Below are 19,122 nucleotides of genomic sequence, written 5' to 3'. Positions count from 1 at the left end.
ATATCGCTATATGTAAAAGGCCCTTTACTGATGGCTCTGCAAACATTTGAACTGCTTTCTTCCTGTCCAAAATGGCTGTTAAACGACTGCTTACCAAAGTGACCAGTTGGCCATCTAAGATGTTTGTGCACCTTCAATTAATAAATGTTCTTTTTTGAACCTCTTTCTTTATGTAAGATATACACAATTCATAAAAAATAGAATAGATAGCAAGGATTGTAATTAAAACCTGTGATTAAAATATAATAGATAACAGAGGTAAGATGAATGTATTAACACAATGGAATCTGAACCTTTAACCTTACATCACATTAGTCTTCTATACATTGCATCATTCTAGGCATGAATGGAATTTATAATTGCTTGGCACCTTCTCGCCACAAAAACATTTCCTGATTTGTCATTTTGAACTACATGTGCACTTAACCTTATATCTGAAACCTAAATGAAAAAAAAAAAAAATTTCTTAATCTCATGTTAAGCTAATTGAAATCTGTGAAATCCAGATGAATGAAAAATAGAATAAAAAATTAAGATAAGAATTCAAACCGTAATATAAAAGCTACAGCACAAATTAATTTAAATCAGGTTAGGAAATGTGCATTGGGGTTAGGCCTAGAGTTTTCACGTCCTTGAAATATTGTTAGAGTCAGACCAATATATGTGTAAATCACACTGTGGCTCCCGCGCTATTAACGTATGAATGGTGTAATATTGTAAAATAATGCATATCCTGTAAAATACTCAGGACTAGTTACCAGATAAAAATATAGTGGTTTATTTGGATTCTTCCATCAAAGAAAGGTTATTACAGAAAAACAGGTGAATAAAAATAAGTGAAAGAGATATTGTCCATTGTTCATAGCAAAGCAGCATGTATTCTTCTTTCTCTCCGGGATCTCACATGGCAAATGGCGTCTGTCTCTCAGTTCGGCTTCTTCGTAGTAAAGTAACATACCAGCTGTTATGTCATGTCATGGCCCAGAACAGAAGACATCTTCGTGTCTGTCTCTCATGATGGTGAGGGAAGAAGAGCGACCTCTACAGTTAGCCATGAATTATATACGTCTCCTAAAGCACGTGGTCTCTACATATATGGAGCTGTCTTTCTACCATGAGCCAAGCTTAAAAATAGCCTATGTCGTGTAAGCTAAAGCAATGTACAGAACTGAGTCTTATAAGAAATTAACGGATTATTAATATTTAACAATTCCCCCTTTTGAGGGAGACAGACATTAATTGGAACCCTCAAAATATAACAAGATCTTCTTTCTTCTTTTCTTCTTCTTTGACAAAATAATTTAATATCAATAATAATAATAATAATAATAATAATAATATCAGATTACCGTTATAAGTACTCAATGACATAATTGATGTGAATTCATGTTATGGTAAGCCGTGAACAATATTCATATAAAATATGTATAATTATACTTCCCTAAGTCTAAATTGAAGCATCTCAGGTCCAGTCATCATCTGATGTCATCTGGTCTTCATTTTGATGTCTTCTGTCTTCTTCTTGGTTCTTTTAAAAACACAGTTTTTCTATAGCATATAGATGTTGTAGAAATTGTGTTGTATATCAAATCAAAGTTCATAAATTCAAATGTTAATACGAAAACAAAGTCTATGCAGCTTTAATATCTGTGCAGTGTCACATTTAAAAACCTGGGCTTACATTGGCTCGCCTTGGATATTCTGGAATCCTCCATCGATACTGGTCTTTGAACAGGTGTGACGTCTTTGGTCAGCAAAGCAAGGGTTAAAATGACTCTTCCTTGCTAAACATAGCACCATAACCAGTCCTTGTCCTAATGCACAGGACATATGTCAGGGTTGTAGCTTCCTGACAATTACCTTATTGTTCACCAGCTTTACATCGAAGCTTTACAGGTGATTGAAAACTTCTGGAACTTGATAAGAACGAGATAACACAGTTCACATCAGCATCATAGGATCATCGTCCTCTGGTTGTCAGGTTAGACACTTTAATTGTGACTGTCAGTGGTGGATACTGCACTTGTAATTAACACAGTCTTACTGAGAAGTCATAGCTTTGTTACCTTCTGGGACTTCTGGATCGCGGCATTCTTCTTCTTGCAACTGATAAGAATCAATTTTAATATGAAAAGTCTTTATTAACGTAATTTCAGTATCTTGCTTGAAGTCTTCATTCCCTAGTCTATACCAAATCCGGTAATTTTCCTATCCTATAATATCACAGCGTACCATAGCAATCAGTAATATCCATATAATTATTATCAGAATTTGTACCATATATAGATTTCAATGTTTGAAATATTAAACCAATAATAAGTGATAATACATTATTATCCATATTTTTTCATGTGATAGAACATTTTTATGTCATAGGTGTAATTACCTTTTTCAACCCATAGGTGTCACTGTGTTTTATGTAATCAGTGTTTTCATCTTTATTAATAAGGAATATATTTATTATACTAATAATATGTAGGAATGTATAGCCATGAACCAAAATAAGAATATATGAGTGAGCGAATGAATGAATAAAAGAATTGTTGCATATAACTCAGAAGTGAAACATTTTCCTTTGTAATGAAACCGTATCATTGTTATATTTAATGAAGCAAAATTCTATAGTAGATATTACTTTACTATTGATGAAAGAAAAAATAAAAATGTAAGAATTAAAAATAAAAATAGAATAAAAAATTGAGAATTAAAAATAAGAATAAGAATAAAAATAAAAATAAGAATAAGGCCTTTATGTTGATGCAGAGTAGTTATGTCTTCAGTGACATATACCCTTAATATTTCCATGATCTGGATTATTTCATAATTGTCATAAACTTGTGTTACCAAAATATTCAAATTATGCAACTTTGCATATAATATTCCTCTTACTGTAAAGAAATGACTCTTTATAATACTTATTATTATACCCAATACTTATACCATTGTACCTTATTTCTATTTGTTCTTTATTAAAATGTGTGAAGAAGAGGTATTAATCAAATGTGATGATGTAGTCAGGATCAAAAACATATTTTCCCCCTTAATACCAAAAAATATTGTTCTATGAAATAATTCATTTATCAAAACCAAAATTAAAATAATTTATAAATTGTGTGAATATTATACTTGCTTATACCATTATTTGTCTGAAGATGTGTAACCATCAAAATTAATTTGAATATCATAAAATTATCCTTTGGAAAAATTAATTTGCATAAACCATTTTGATGTGCGATTGCACTTTGCACTTATCCACTATTAACTAAATCAAGAAATAATAATTACTATAGAAATATAGAAATATATGTTGTATAGATAATATTTCATTATATATCCTAATATTCTAATAATTTCCTAAAGATAAAAGCTTTTGGGGTTTTTTTTTTTTTCTTTCTCTCATGCATTCAGGATCCTGAGGCCTCACAAACATATCACATTACTCGCTCAGCAGCTGCTCATACACTCAGTCACTGTCACTCAGACTGTGTCACATATTAAGTTTAAACCAAAAACCTCACATGCGAAGGTGTGATGAATACACGTATTTTAACCCAAATTATCCTAATTATCAATGCATTGTAAACTATTTCAATTTAGTCTCTTAATATTTCTTTGAATATTCCCCAAATACACATGACATAAATATATGTATATGTATAGCTATACTTGACATTTAGGCCTGGAAAAAAAAATTCCATTGCTTTGCAAAAGTTGAGACCCCCTTTAAAATTCTTTTCCTAAGGAACAGGGACATAGTATACTGGTATACTTGTATTATTAGAACAAGGTTCAAATTCCCCTGCTGTGGTTGTCATTCGAACCATGCAGAAAAGCACACACACAGAACACATTAAAAAATGCAATTAGTTATTTCCTTTTAAGGGTTAGATATATATATCATGCAATTATTGCAACTTCCTGTGTAAATAAAGACATAAATCCTTGGAAGAGAATTTTTCCCGATTAAGTCCTGCTTTGAAATGAAAATTCTAAGGAAACATAAAAGAGAAGGTTAATATCATATTCATATTCTAAATATTATTACTGATGTAGATTTTAATTTTCATTAAAAAATACAGTTCTACTATTTCTACTTCTACAAACACTCTATATATACTGTATGAATATGTATATATCCACAAACCATAAAACTACAGGATTATACTCTATAAAATAATTACATATAACTCACTAATTGTATAACACTGTTACACAATATATATTACTTTTTTCCTAGCCAATTCCTACACCCATACTTATTTCTCTGCAAAAAATATCCTGAAAGGTTCTTGCCATTTTGAAGCAGATAGATTCTTGGAGCAGAGTATTCAGTTTACAGGCCATGATGTCACTCACCACCTGTTTCTGTCTGTCAAATTCGGCCATCTTGGTTACAGAAAGAAGATCAAAACTCATCATTTTTCTTAATTCAATTTGTGTCTTTTCGGTGTTCTTTTGCATCATTCCATATGGCTTATAACAAACATGTGATTTTCTTTTTCTTTCTTCGTAGATTTGATTTTGGGGAAAACTCATTTTAGAAGGCTTTGCTAATACCGGCTTCTGATAAGATTTTACTCTGCCTGTCTTCACAAAATTAGCACAATTTACTTTCCTTTCACGATTCTCGTGTTTTCTGGCAAAATCAAGGGATTGCGCACATTCAAACAAAGAATCTTTTTGTGACGCAATAACACGAGATGCAGGATTTAAAAACCAAAATTTGCTTACAAAACTCCTTATGAGGGACTGTGTTTTGACATTCTCCATGACCGTTCTATACAAGCGTTCATATATGGACATAAACGTAAAAAAACATTCCTTCCGACCAATCCTTAATTTTTGAAGAATATCAATATCTGGATGATTTTCATTTGATGAACAAAAAATGAGAATTTTTAATCTGTCCTCATCAGTTAAATTCTCATGTGTTTCACCAGATAACTTTAAAGTCAATCTCCTAGCAAAGTTTACAGGGATCCACATTTTGAACAACTGATTCCTCTCCTCGTTAGATAAATCAAATTTGTCAACACAACTTTCAAAAACCTCAGAGTTTCTACAAACATGCATTTTGTTGTCATATACGGGTATTATTTCGCATATCCTAAGCAGAGTTTTTCTTACTTTCCTTCGGGTTTGGGCCTGTGAGTCGTCTATTTTTAGTGGTACGTCTTTCCCTTGTACGTCCTCTACGTCAGTTCTGAAGTCTCCTCCTACTTCTCCATCTTGTTCCACGTCTGCAAGGTCACCTTCAATGGCCGCTACAGACACTTGATTACAGTCAATCTCGAGAACATCACAACAATCATTTTTGGATTTCTCTGACACAGATCTATGAAATATATCTACCATCTGTAGAATATTTTTTAATCTCTCTCTTTCTCTATTGAAAAACTTAGAATCTAACCTCTGATTCTCGAGTTCACACTCGGCATATAAACTTAACCATAAAACTTCTGAATTAGAATTGTCTACAGACTTAAATTTCAATTTACTCTGCTTAGCAAGACAATTAATGACATCCATTTTATCTTACCTTGAAATGTCTCAGCTTGTTCCTTTGATGGACAACGCTGGGTTCCTGTTGTCTTCACACGTCTGGCTTACGTCTGGTACTTTTGGCACTTGTAGTACTTCTCAATCTATCTGGTAATTCTTACTTCTAGGTTCTGTATGATTCTTGTAAGTAGTGGAATTCCCGATAACTTGCACATATGATTTGACGTTAGCAAAGTCCAATCCCCCTTTTGGGCAAGTGGAGGGAAATTCGCAAAAAAGTACAAAAATGCAGATCTGGCTGGCTCTCCAATGTAAAATAATGCATATCCTGTAAAATACTCAGGACTAGTTACCAGATAAAAATATAGTGGTTTATTTGGATTCTTCCATCAAAGAAAGGTTATTACAGAAAAACAGGTGAATAAAAATAAGTGAAAGAGATATTGTCCATTGTTCATAGCAAAGCAGCATGTATTCTTCTTTCTCTCCGGGATCTCACATGGCAAATGGCGTCTGTCTCTCAGTTCGGCTTCTTCGTAGTAAAGTAACATACCAGCTGTTATGTCATGTCATGGCCCAGAACAGAAGACATCTTCGTGTCTGTCTCTCATGATGGTGAGGGAAGAAGAGCGACCTCTACAGTTAGCCATGAATTATATACGTCTCCTAAAGCACGTGGTCTCTACATATATGGAGCTGTCTTTCTACCATGAGCCAAGCTTAAAAATAGCCTATGTCGTGTAAGCTAAAGCAATGTACAGAACTGAGTCTTATAAGAAATTAACGGATTATTAATATTTAACAAATATGTATGAACTGTGGAGCTGTCCTCAAATGGAATGGTCTATACACAGACACGTGACTGCTTAGACACTTACTTTGTGTATTAAAAAGTGCTGGTTATAGATCCGTCCTATTGTGGTGCTGTCCTTGGAGTGAGTCCAGGTGCGAGTCCAAGTAGGGAGCGTCCTCCCGTGCGTGTGGATTCCTCTGCACGCTTGCAATAGCACTGTGTGGCGGTGAGCTCTGGCTGATGGCGCCGCCGTGCAGTAGCGTAACGAGTGGGGGTGTGTGGTTTAGCAGTGACATCACCTGTCCGTAGAGACGGACACATACAGGGGCCAATTTCCAACGCATTTCGAGGGTACTCTCCCTCTTTATCAAGGTATGCCTGCCCCGTTACTGCTGTCCTAAACTAGTCACGCCTCCATTCATTGCTGCACACCATTGAACCACCTGATACACTTGGTGTGTAGCGATGAATGGAGGCGTGACTACATTAGGACAGCAGCAACATGCTATGGTCTGGAAAAATGCGCAGCATGTTCATCTCCGTGGGGGAGCCGCCGACGTCTGTGCAAGCATAGTGGGCATGGGATTTCTTGAAATCCCATCCACTATGCTGTAACATCTGAACGCTGTGTAAGAGGCGGCCAGGACTGTAGTCGTAGCCGAGGACACCGAGGAACACTTTCAGCTTCTACCGGTGTACCTGTTTGGGGTGCTGGTCCACGGACAGGGATTCCACAGCGGTGCGACCCAGCTCCTGTACACTTGGTTTCAGTGCTTATGGTTGAAATAATGGACACAGATACCGGTTCAGAAGCCAAATCAACAATTTTTCCTTTTCTCTTCAACGTAGCAGTACTTAAGCATAATCATATCTGTACAACATTTATAATATGTTTATATTAGAACTCCTTAAAGGGGAGGTGACATTAAAGGGATATTCTACCTCAATCCCCTACAGCTGCATAAGTATACAGCGTCCAACCTGCAGCATTTACTGACCGTGTGCACATACCCTTACTCCGGCTGAGGAAGAATGATTGGTGCAGATAGTCCTTGATACAGTATAATGCAGGTCCCATATAGTACATATAGCATAATGCACTCCCCATGGCCCTTGATAGATTATACTACAGCCCCCCTCATAGAGTATAATGCAGCACCTCTCTTATTATAATGCAGCCCTCTCAGACTATAATGCAACCCCTACAAACAGTATAATACAGTCCCTTCAGAGTATAATGTAGCCCTCTAAGAGTATAATGCAGCCCCATACAGTATAATACAGCCCCCCATACAGTATAATTTAGCCCCTCCACATACACACAGTATAATGCAGCACCCTAAGAGTATAATGCAGCGCCCTCAGCTTATTATGCAGCCACCCACACACAGTAAAATGCAGCCCCCCCACACAGTGTATAATTCAGCACTCCCCCACAAACACACACAGTATAGTGCAGCCCCCCCACACAGTATAGTGCAGTGCCCCCGCACACAGTATAGTGCAGTAGACACACATACTGTACACACACAAACAATACTTGCCTCTCCTCCTGGTTTCCCCGCTGCTCTGGCTTCTGCAGAGTCAGAGGCAAAGGGGGAGTGATGGGAGAGGGAGTGTCACATGACGCTCTCTTCTCCATCACTGCTTTCAACTGTATGGGCATCTATGATGCCAGTAAGTTGAATGCGGAATGTGTGGCTAGGGGGGCAGTGCGCTTTCAGGCCCCTCTTAATCAGAGGCCCATAGTGGCTGTGTGGTGTTCTGCTGTTAGTGTCACACCACTGGCTGGGGGCCACTGGAGGAGCGGGGGTCCTAGGAGACTGCCTGGTATGTCTGCCCCTAACACTGGCCCTGCTTATAATCACTGGTTATGAATGGGGTACTTAACATTGGATGCAGAAATCCTTTTGCTCTCAGATTGCTGGTGTCCAACTACTGTTACAGTGGCTATCCCTGTCATTCCTACAGACTTTGAATGGAGCTGCAATATGCATGTTTGTGTTCTGCTCCATTCAAATGCAGGACTCTGTATCCCTTATATCTTAATCCTATGAGTTCCAGCAGTGACACCACCAGAAGTCAAATACCTATGGCCAATCCTGTGGATAGGTGAAGAGTTGTTCTTGTGTTACACCTCTTTGCATTGGATACTAGAAGTAGAATTCATATCTAGATGTAATGGCAGCATGGTTGACCCAGTGGTAAGCTTTACAGCACTGGGGTCCTGGTTCATATCCCCTTCAGAGACAACTCCTACAAGAAGGTTATACATAGGGATGAGCTAACCTCGGAAAAGTTCTGAGTTCATACCGGACACCTACTGTCTGGTGCTGAATCTTGAATACAGACTTCTAAGCAGAAGTTCGTGTTAATGTTTGGGTTCACCAGAAAGATAAAAGCTTGCTCAAAAGATGCAGTGCACCCAATCAGCAAGCATTAAGACTATAGGCACTTCTGGCCCCATTACAACCATGCAAAGTACTGGCATGGCTGTGACTGGCTGGCACACCAACTGACTCGGCCAATATTAAGGCCGGATCACGGGTTGCGCTGACATTGGCTATACATGCTGCTGTGTCTGTGCAATGACCATTGAGTTGCCCAGATTGTTACCAGTGCTTATTACTGGGTTTCCACCATGCAGGACCCCTGCTACAAAAACAGCGTACAATTCTTACTTCTGTGACTTAAGCAGGATCGCAAAATGAGTGAATACAAGCGCATGCTGGTAGAGGCACAGGACTTGTCCTTACCTTTGGCTTACTAGACAACTATACCAGCCGAAGTCAGCAATTGTTATACTCTATCTGCTGTTTGTTTAATTTTGAGGCTTCCCCAAATTAAAAAAAGAAAAACACAAACCAAAAAAAGCAAAAACAGTTTTGGCTACTTCCTTCTCTTTCTCTTCCACCTACACCGCTATGCCTACCTCCAACTTCTCCTCCACTTGGACCTCTGCCTCCTGGTTAAAGATTGTTATTATTTTTTTATTCTAGGTTATTTTAAGTCATTTCCCTAAAAAAAAAACAATTAAAAAAATACAAAAACAGTGTTAGCTACCTCTGCGTCTTCCAACCGCCAACCGTCCAACCTCCGTCTTACACCTCCACGTACACTTCCACCTCCTCTTCAACCTCCTCCATCACTGAGACTTCTGCCTCCTGGTTCAAGATTGTTGTTTTTTATTTTTTTCTCTGTTATTTTAAGTTATTTCTCTATCCACATTTATTTGCAGGGCAATTGTACTGCTTTTCCCCCATTTTTCCTCCTTTTGTAGCCCCCTACCCCTTACTAACCTCATTTTACAGCACAAAAGTTTGGGCACCCATTGGCTTCCATTGGCTGTGAGCTTGTGTTATTATGCTGGAAAGAGCCAAATAAGCATACCATACATATTAATTAATAGGCCAGGAAGGTCAATGGATATTGGATTAATAAGACATGCACTCAGCCGCCCCAGAAATGGCGCATCCATTAGATGCCCCAGTTCTGGCACTTGGGCTTGGCTCTTCCCGATTGCTCTAGTATGTTGACAAACAGGGTAATGTGATTGTGGGGTTGATGTCAGCAGCTGGCTGACATCAAGCCCTTGGATTTTAATGGAGAGTCATCTGTCAGCACCCCTTTTACTAACCTAGTAGTTAAAAGAAATAAGCACACACATAAAAAAATCTTTTTGAAAAAAGCTCCCCAGCAATTTCCCTCTTTCACCAATTTAAAAAACAAAAAACAAATTACTGGTAGTCCACCGTAGCCCACATGAAGGTACCACGCCGGTCCTCTGTAGTCCACGTGGTGGTTCCACAATGATATCCGTCTTCCAGTGTAAGGAGCCCCATTCAGAGAACAAAGCTCTATAGACAGGAGCAGTAGCTACTGCCTGGTCTCAAGCTGTACACATGTCTAATGTGATGCGCCACTTCTAAGGTGGCTGCAGGCTGTTAATATTAGCCCCAGCTGTCTACTTTGCCTTTGATGGTTAATAAAAATGGGGGAGACCCCACATAATTTTTTTGGGATCCCCCATTTAAAACAACCAGCAAAGGCAAAGCAGAAAGCTGTAAACTGATATTTATAAGCAGGGAAGGTCCATGGTTATCTTGCCCTTCACAGCCTAAAAATACCAGCCCAAGGCTGTTTGCTTTCTCTTAGCTGGTTATTAAAGATGGGGAGGACCCCACATAGTTTTATTTATTTAATAGGTTAAATTAGGCTAAATCACCTTTTAGTGTCACATTAAAGACACTAAAGAGTGCTCATTTATTATATAAGGGGTCATGTGGTGACATTAAATAACTACAGGACATTCATCTATCTATCTACAGTTGTGGCCAAAAGTATTGACACCCCTGCAATTCTGTCAGATAAGACTCAGTTTCTTCCAGAAAATGATTGCAAACACACATTCTTTGGTATTATTATCTTCATTTAATTTGTCTTAAATGAAAAAACACAAAAGAGAATGAAGCAAAAAGCAAAACATTGATCATTTCACACAAAACTCCAAAAATGGGCCAGACAAAAGTATTGGCATCCTTAGCCTAATACTTGGTTGCACAACCTTTAGCCAAAATAACCGCTTCCAGTAACCATCATTGAGTTTGCTACAATGCTCTGCTGGAATTTTAGACCATTCTTCTTTGGCAAACTGCTCCAGGTCCCTGATATTTGAAGGGTGCCTTCTCCAAACTGCCATTTTTAGATCTCTCCACAGGTGTTCTATGGGATTCAGGTCTGGACTCATTGCTGGCCACCTTAGAAGTCTCCAGTGCGTTCTCTCAAACCATTTTCTAGTGCTTTTTGAAGTGTGTTTTGGGTCATTGACCTCCTGGAAGACCCATGACCTCTGAGGGAGACCCAGCTTTCTCACACTGGGCCCTACATTATGCTGCAAAATTTGTTTGGTAGTCTTCAGACTTCATAATGCCATGCACACGGTCAAACAGTCCAGTGCCAGAGGCAGCAAAGCAACCCCAAAACATCAGGGAACCTCCGCCATGTTTGACTGTAGGGACCGTGATCTTTTCTTTGAATGCCTCTTTTTTTCTCCTGTAAACTCTATGTTGATGCCTTTGCCCGAAAAGCTCTACTTTTGTCTCATCTGACCAGAGAACATTTTTCCAAAACGTTTTAGGCTTTTTCAGGTAAGTTTTGGCAAACTCCAGCCTGGCTTTTTTATGTCTCGGGGTAAGAAGTGGGGTCTTCCTGGGTCTTCTACCATACAGTCCCTTTTCATTCAGACGCCGACGGATAGTACGGGTTGACACTGTTGTACCCTCGGACTGCAGGGCAGCTTGAACTTGTTTGGATGTTAGTCGAGGTTCTTTATCCAACACCTGCACAATCTTGCGTTGAAATCTCTTGTCAATTTTTCTGTTCCGTCCACATCTAGGGAAGTTAGCCACAGTGCCATGGGCTTTAAAATTCTTGATGACACTGCGCACGGTAGACACAGGAACATTCAGGTCTTTGGAGATGGACTTGTAGCCTTGAGATTGCTCATGCTTTCTCACAATTTGGTTTCTCAAGTCCTCAGACAGTTCTTTGGTCTTCTTTCTTTTCTCCATGCTCAATGTGGTACACACAAGGACACAGGACAGAGGTTGAGTCAACTTTAATCCATGTCAACTGGCTGCAAGTGTGATTTAGTTATTGCCAACACCTGTTAGGTGCCACAGGTAAGTTACAGGTGCTGTTAATTACACAAATTAGAGAAGCATCACATGATTTTTCGAACACTGCCAATACTTTTGTCCACCCTCTTTTTTATGTTTGGTGTGGAATTATATCCAATTTGGCTTTAGGACAATTATTTTTGTGTTTTTTCATTTAAGACAAATTAAATGAAGATAGTAATACTAAAGAATTTGTGTTTGCAATCATTTTCCGGAAGAAACTGAGTATTATCTGACAGAATTGCAGGGGTGTCAATACTTTTGGCCACAACTGTATCTATCTATCTATCTACCTACCTACCTATCTGTCTATCCATAATTTCCTTATACACATTTGTTTGCAGGGCAATTGTCCTGCTCTTACCCCCATTTTGCTTCCTTTTGCAGCCCCTACCCCTTATTATCACCATTTTGAAGCCATTTTTCTGCCCAAAAGGTCGATTCCCCATTGGATTCTATGTCGTTTGGGATCAAATTTGGGTCAAAATCTGGCTCCTGAACCAAGCTTTGGACTACAGTTCGGCCGAACCTGACAAACCCTAATTTCCACTGATCCGCTCATCCCTACTTGTACACATGTTCTCCCTGTGTTTGTGTGGGTTTCCTTTGGTTTCTCTGGTTTTCTCCCACACTTCAAAGACATACTGATATGGAGTTTAGATTGTGAGCCCCAATAGGATCAATGACGTTAACCCCTTAATGACCAGAGGTATTTTCATTTTCGTTTTTTTCTCCCCTTCTTCCCAGAGCCATAACTTTTTATTTTTTCGGTCAAAATGGCCATGTGAGGCCTTGTATTTTGTGGGATAAGTTGTACTTTTGAACAACACCATTGATTTTAACATATAATGTACTGGAAAATGGGTAAAAAAAATCAGCTGACGTGTGCTGGGAAAGATGTGGGCTCAGCGCCGGAGCACATATCAAAGGGAGAGATTCTGACGTTGGCGTACCATTACACTATTACACCTAATGTCGGAAAAAGGTTAATGTCTAGAGCTGTGGAATTAATGGAGCTATTTAAATGAGTAAAATGAAAATAAGAATGTACAACTCTGGCAAAAATTAAGAGACCACTGCACAGTTTTATAAAAATCAGCTTCTCTACATGTCTGACAGCCAATCCATTCCAGTGTCAGTTGAAATGCAACCAGAGTACACCTCAGTCTACTTAATGTGCTTTTGATTAGGTGATCGCCTGAACCAAATCTTATTTAACAAAGGAAAGTATAAAAACCCTGCTGTGGTGTTCACAATCCTCTTGCAATAGGACAAGCTGGATGGCAAAACAAGTGCTAGTAATATCCCAATAGTAAAAGGAATGAAAAAATAACTTTTCTCCATGCCAAAGGAGTTGAAAAGAAAAGTCTTGAGTGAGGAAAAGAAGGGCTCAATTCTGGCTTTACTAGCACAGAGTGACAACTTGTGAAACTCTTAGATGAACCAACTGGGTCGTGGTGACGAACCTTCCCCAGGTGAGCTAACCTAGTGAGGACCGCACCCTATACAGGGAGCATCAGGGGCAGGCCAGGGGAGACTATCACTATGATGGCCAGTACCAAGGGATAGCCTGAAGGAGACACAAGAGGCAGAACAGAGTTAGGTGTCCTGGGGAGAGAGGACGAGACCGGAGAGGCAGAGTATAGGATCCAAAACAGAACAGACAGGAAGAACTAAGCGGGCCACTCGGAAGAGGTACAGGGAGAGACCAGAGGCTGGTGAGGACTGGAGTAGATGGGCATGAGAGGGAACACAAGAACGGAAGGAGTTAGGTAACAAGAGTATGGCAACCCCGGGTACAAACAGAGAGCAGGGAACCGGGAGGTACGCAGAGACAGGAACCATACAGGGGCCTAAATCACAGGGGTGCACAAGTGATAATCATGCTCCTCCTACAGGAAGAGGTTGCCTGTTATATCCGCTACGTACTGCAAAGCTTCCGGATCAGGACCCTCCTGCAGCATAAGGAACCAGAGGTGTGCACATCAGCGACCTTAGCTGCGTAGTAAGTGTGCGCATGAGACGTGATCCCGGAGTCGGCCGTGAGACCGGAAGTGAGGACACCGAGCGGCGCGCTCCTGGTCCGGAGACATGCCGGGATGCCGAGGCAGGGTAAGTATAGCGGGGTGGTTTGACACAGAGGGATACAGTAAGCATCATTTTGCCTCCATCCTTAAAATTTGTAAGATGGTAGTCCATTACAACAAGGTCAAGCAGCAGATATTGGGGACAACAAAGCTACAGACTGGCAAAGGGCGAAAACGACTCTCCACTGACCGGGATGACCGTCGTCTTATTCGAATATCACTCAGCAACCGCAGAATGACATCAAGTGACCTACAAAAGGAGTCGCAAATAGCAGCTGAGGTGAAGTGCACAGCAAGAACAGTTTGTAACAGGCTTGTAGAGGTAGGGCTCAATTCATGTAAAGCTAGAAAAAAGCCTTTCATCAATGAGATGCAAAGGAGAGCTACAGTCATATGTAAAAGTTTGGGCACCCCTATTAATGTTAACCTTTTTTCTTTATAACAGTTTTGGTTTTTGCAACAGCTATTTCAGTTTCATATATCTAATAACTGATGGGCTCAGCTATATTTCTGGATTCAAATGAGGTTTATTGTACTAACAGAAAATGTGCAATCTGCATTTAAACAAAATTTGACCAGTGCAAAAGTATGGGCACCCTTATCATTTTCTTGATTTGAACACTCCTAACTACTTTTTACTGACTTCCTGAAGCACTAAATTGGTTTTGTAACCTCATTGAGCTTTGAACTTCATAGCCAGGTGTATCAAATCATGAGAAAAGGTATTTAAGGTGGCCACTTGCAAGTAGTTCTCCTATTTGATTCTCCTATAAAGAGTAGCATCATGGGCTCCTCAAAACAACTCTCAAATGATCTGAAAACAAAGATTATTCAGCATAGCTTTTCAGGGGAAGGATACAAAAAGTTGTCTCAGAGATTTAACCTGTCAGTTTCCACTGTGAGGAACATAGTAAGGAAATGGAAGAACACAGGTACAGTTCTTGTTAAGCTCAGAAGTGGCAGGCCAAGAAAACTATCAGAAAGGCAGAGAAGAAGAATGGTGAGAACAGTCAAGGACAATCCACAGACCACCTCCAAAGACCTGCAGCATCATCTTGCTGCAGATGGTGTCACTGTGCATCGGTCAACAATACAGCGCATGCATAACGCCTTTTTGTATGACCAAACAACTCAATCTTTGTTTCATCAGTCCACAGGACCTTCTTCCAAAATGTAACTGGCTTGTCCAAATGTGCTTTTGCATACCTCAGGCGACTCTGTTTGTGGCGTGCTTGCAGAAACGGCTTCTTTCGCATCACTCTCCCACACAGCTTCTCCTTGTGCAAAGTGCGCTGTATTGTTGACCGATGCACAGTGACACCATCTGCAGCAAGATGATGCTGCTGGTCTTTGGAGGTGGTCTGTGGATTGTCCTTGACTGTTCTCACCATTCTTCTTCTCTGCCTTTCTGATAGTTTTCTTGGCCTGCCACTTCTGGGCTTAACAAGAACTGTACCTGTGTTCTTCCATTTCCTTATTATGTTCCTCACAGTGGAAACTGACTGGTTAAATCTCTGAGACAACTTTTTGTATCCTTCCCCTGAAAAGCCATGTTGAATAATCTTTGTTTTCAGATCATTTGAGAGTTGTTTTGAGGAGCCCATGATGCCACTCTTCATAGGAGAATCAAATAGGAGAACTACTTGCAAGTGGCCGCCTTAAATACCTTTTCTCATGATTTGATACACCTGGCTATGAAGTTCAAAGCTCAATGAGGTTACAAAACCAATTTAGTGCTTCAGGAAGTCAGTAAAAAGTAGTTAGGAGTGTTCAAATCAAGAAAATGATAAGGGTGCCCATACTTTTGCACCGGTCAAATTTTGTTTAAATGCAGATTGCACATTTTCTGTTAGTACAATAAACCTCATTTGAATCCAGAAATATAACTGAGTCCATCAGTTATTAGATATATGAAACTGAAATACCTGTTGCAAAAACCAAAATTGTTATAAAGAAAAAAGGTTAACATTAATAGGGGTGCCCAAACTTTTACATATGACTGTATATATATATATATATTTATTTACAGGATATTCACATTATTCTTTTGTCCTCTACAATTTGGATAGTTCTTCTTTATATAAAATAAAATTTATTTTAGTATTTGCAAATCAACTTCTTTAGTTAAATGAGTCAGGAAAAAAAAAGCATGAGCTCCCTTGTAATCTGTGACAGAAAATTCTACTAGTAATATAACGAACTTTCATGCTATGTACTGACGTAGTGTATATGGGATCACACATAAATTGCTCAATGATATTGGTGAGGATTAACTAATTTTTTAAATCCAATAGCCAAAAGCCAAAATTCCAATTTTAACTAATGTAAAATTAAACCATATGAATTTATGAAAATACAATTATAACGCTATTGGACAAGGGTGGCAACATTGTCCTTTGAACAGATCTGATTACATCTCTTTGGCAGATAATCTATTGAAAGATGGGGAGAATTATAATATTTCCTTCCTTTTGATCCCACGTTGCAGTATCTTGATTATTATTTAAATACTCTTTTACTGAAAGCAAAACAAGCCGATTTGATAACAACAGATTCCCCCATCTCTAGGCAAATGAGATTCTTTAATAGAGTGCAAGCCTTATGTGACAACTCTACGTCAATCTGGTCATTGGTGCGGGGATGAATAATTCATAATTATGCCAGACATATTGTTCCTTTATTCAGTAGGCAAAGGGACATGAGCCGTTGCTTCATGTGAGTAAGTCAGTTGACCTTTGGTGTAGGTCTGCACAACTTGGAGGACAAATATGCAGTCTAATTGAACAATTTAACAATGAGGGATTACCTCCCCTACCTTCTCCCTATTCTGTGGGAGTATGCCCTGAATTAGAGCTGTGGGATATAAAAGGGGTCTGCCTCCGTTTCCAGACTGACTCTTCAGGACATCAGCCCAGGAACCACGGCTTATGCTGGTGGAATACATAACTGCTCCACTGCCATCAATGAACTCACAAAGACATTTGAAGGACAATTTGGACAATCAGGTCACTTGGCCACATACCTAACTGTGCTTGGTTAGCTTCCTCAGCTTGCTGCTACAGCCTCTCTGTGGGTGCCTGCCAAAAGTGGGTTACTACTGGATGGGGTAGTTGGTCTTGGATGCCCCAAAGTCACAGAGGTTTTAATCCTTAGAGAGATAGTCGATGGTTGAGACTCTGTCATTTGCACCATCTTCTGTACCTACTGGCAATGTACTATATGTTGTTGACTGTTAGTGATCCAATAAAGTATTACCGCAGTGTGTTACCCTCACCCCATGTTGTCTGTGGAGTATTCTATCCATGAGAAAGGAGTACAGGCGTTTAGTGGGTTGAGTCTAAAGACAGCCAGGCCAGCGGACAAGGGAACCCAATAACCCTTGTGTCTCCACACTTTGCTTCAATCTTCACTATGAGAACTATTAGATTTATAGATTTCACAATGACATCCTTAACACCTCCACCTTTTAGAGATGGCAATGGAGACTGATTTACAGATCATCTCCCAAGCACATTTCCTTAGCATCCCCATGGCGGAACAGCCCCTCAGCGTTGCCATGTTTGATTCCCTTCATGTGCTGAATGGTAAAATTGTAATGCTGTACAGCCAAGCTCTACTGCAGTAGTTTACCATTGACGCTGGCCACCCAGTACAGTCAGCTGAGAGGTTTGTGGTCAGTCCCTATGGTGAAGTCGCATCCATATAGGTAGAGCTGCAGCTTCCGCAGGACCTGCACTATGACAAGACACTCCTCCACAGTGGTGTATCCCACTTTCTGGGGCAAGAGCTTTTGTTTGAGAAACATTAGTGGATGCTCTTCCTCCCCATTTACCAGGCTGAGCACGGAAACCAGGCCACATTGCATCCTTCTTCAACTCTGTTGTGGCATCAGTCATCTTCTTTGGTGTGGCGTGCTGGGGTAGAGGCATATCAACCAGGGACAGGAATAGGCTGGACAAACTGATTAGAAGGGCCAGCTCTGTCCTGGGATGCCCCCTTGATCCAGTTCAGGAAGTAGGCGACAGGAGGATACTGGCCAAGGTGAGCTACATGGTGCAGAATGATTCCCATCCCATGCATGAGACCGTGACAAAGATGTGCAGTACTGTCAGTGACCGACTACTTCATCCTAAATGTGAGAGGGAGCGCTATCGAAAGTCCTTCCTTCCTGCTGCAGTTAGGCTGTATAACCAGCACTGTCCAAAACGGAGAACGACCCAAACAGTGAACTGATAGATCCAAAGTTGTGATAGTCCGGTTATATATTTTTTTCGTATATGTACCTACCAACTGTCAATGTAATGCCTTTATGCATCTGTATCTGTACTTGTTCCTGCCTTGCTGCTGTAATGCTCTGAATTTCCCCATGGTGGGACTATTAAAGGATTATCTTATCTTATCTTATATGCACTGGCATCTGTTTGAACTACAAGCCGCCATGAAGTCCAAGGCTTGTAGAACTGGAAAACTGGCATAGGCGGCTTTCAGATCTGTGAAGGACCGCTCACAGTTAGCCATCTAGTAGACTTTTTGTGATGGTTTTTTATGGTGAAGCTCGTCAGAGGCTTGGCAAGGTTACTATAGTTGGAGGTGATAGCATCGACCTTCTTGGGCTTTAGTTTCAGAATTCCACCACCCACTCGATAACCAAGGCACTGTAGCTCCATCATGCCAATTTGACATTTTCCTGTTTTCTTTTAGTCAAACAAGCGCCCTGGACCCACTTGAGCACCTGCTCCAGGTGCCCTAGGTATTCCTGCCAGGTGGGCATGAAGACAGCAATGTCATCTAGGTAAGTGACAGAAAACACATCTAGACCCTCAAGCAACTGATTGACCGCTCTAAAGTGGCAAAACCATTTATTATGTCAAATGGAATGACCAGGCATTCATACAGTCCTAATGATGTGATGAAAGCCAACTTATCCTTTTCTTCCTTGGACAGGAGAATTCGCCAGAATCCCCCAACTCAAGTCCATGATTGTCAAATAACAGGCACTGGCTAAGCGATCCAGCAGCTTATCGATGCGTGGCATTGGGTACACATTGAGGGCTGTGATGGA

At 40.1% G+C, this 19,122-nt stretch overlaps 1 protein-coding gene across 1 annotated transcript in view; it reads right to left on the bottom strand.

The window, feature by feature from the left end:
- Positions 1–19,122, bottom strand: part of LOC141087577 (uncharacterized) — an 88,251-nt gene that overhangs the window by 30,187 nt on the left and 38,942 nt on the right. The window contains exon 4 of the mRNA XM_073573175.1: positions 18,785–18,901. Within this exon, the coding sequence (XP_073429276.1) occupies positions 18,785–18,901 (117 nt within the window). The remainder of the gene's footprint in view (positions 1–18,784; positions 18,902–19,122) is intronic.

The sequence above is a fragment of the Dendrobates tinctorius genome, unplaced genomic scaffold (genome assembly GCF_039654945.1).
Source record: "Dendrobates tinctorius isolate UK_male_01 unplaced genomic scaffold, ASM3965494v1 ptg000034l, whole genome shotgun sequence".
Classification (NCBI taxonomy): domain Eukaryota; kingdom Metazoa; phylum Chordata; class Amphibia; order Anura; family Dendrobatidae; genus Dendrobates; species Dendrobates tinctorius.
The sequence above is the reverse complement of the archived record's forward strand: the minus strand, read 5'-3'. Positions and strand labels throughout refer to the sequence as shown.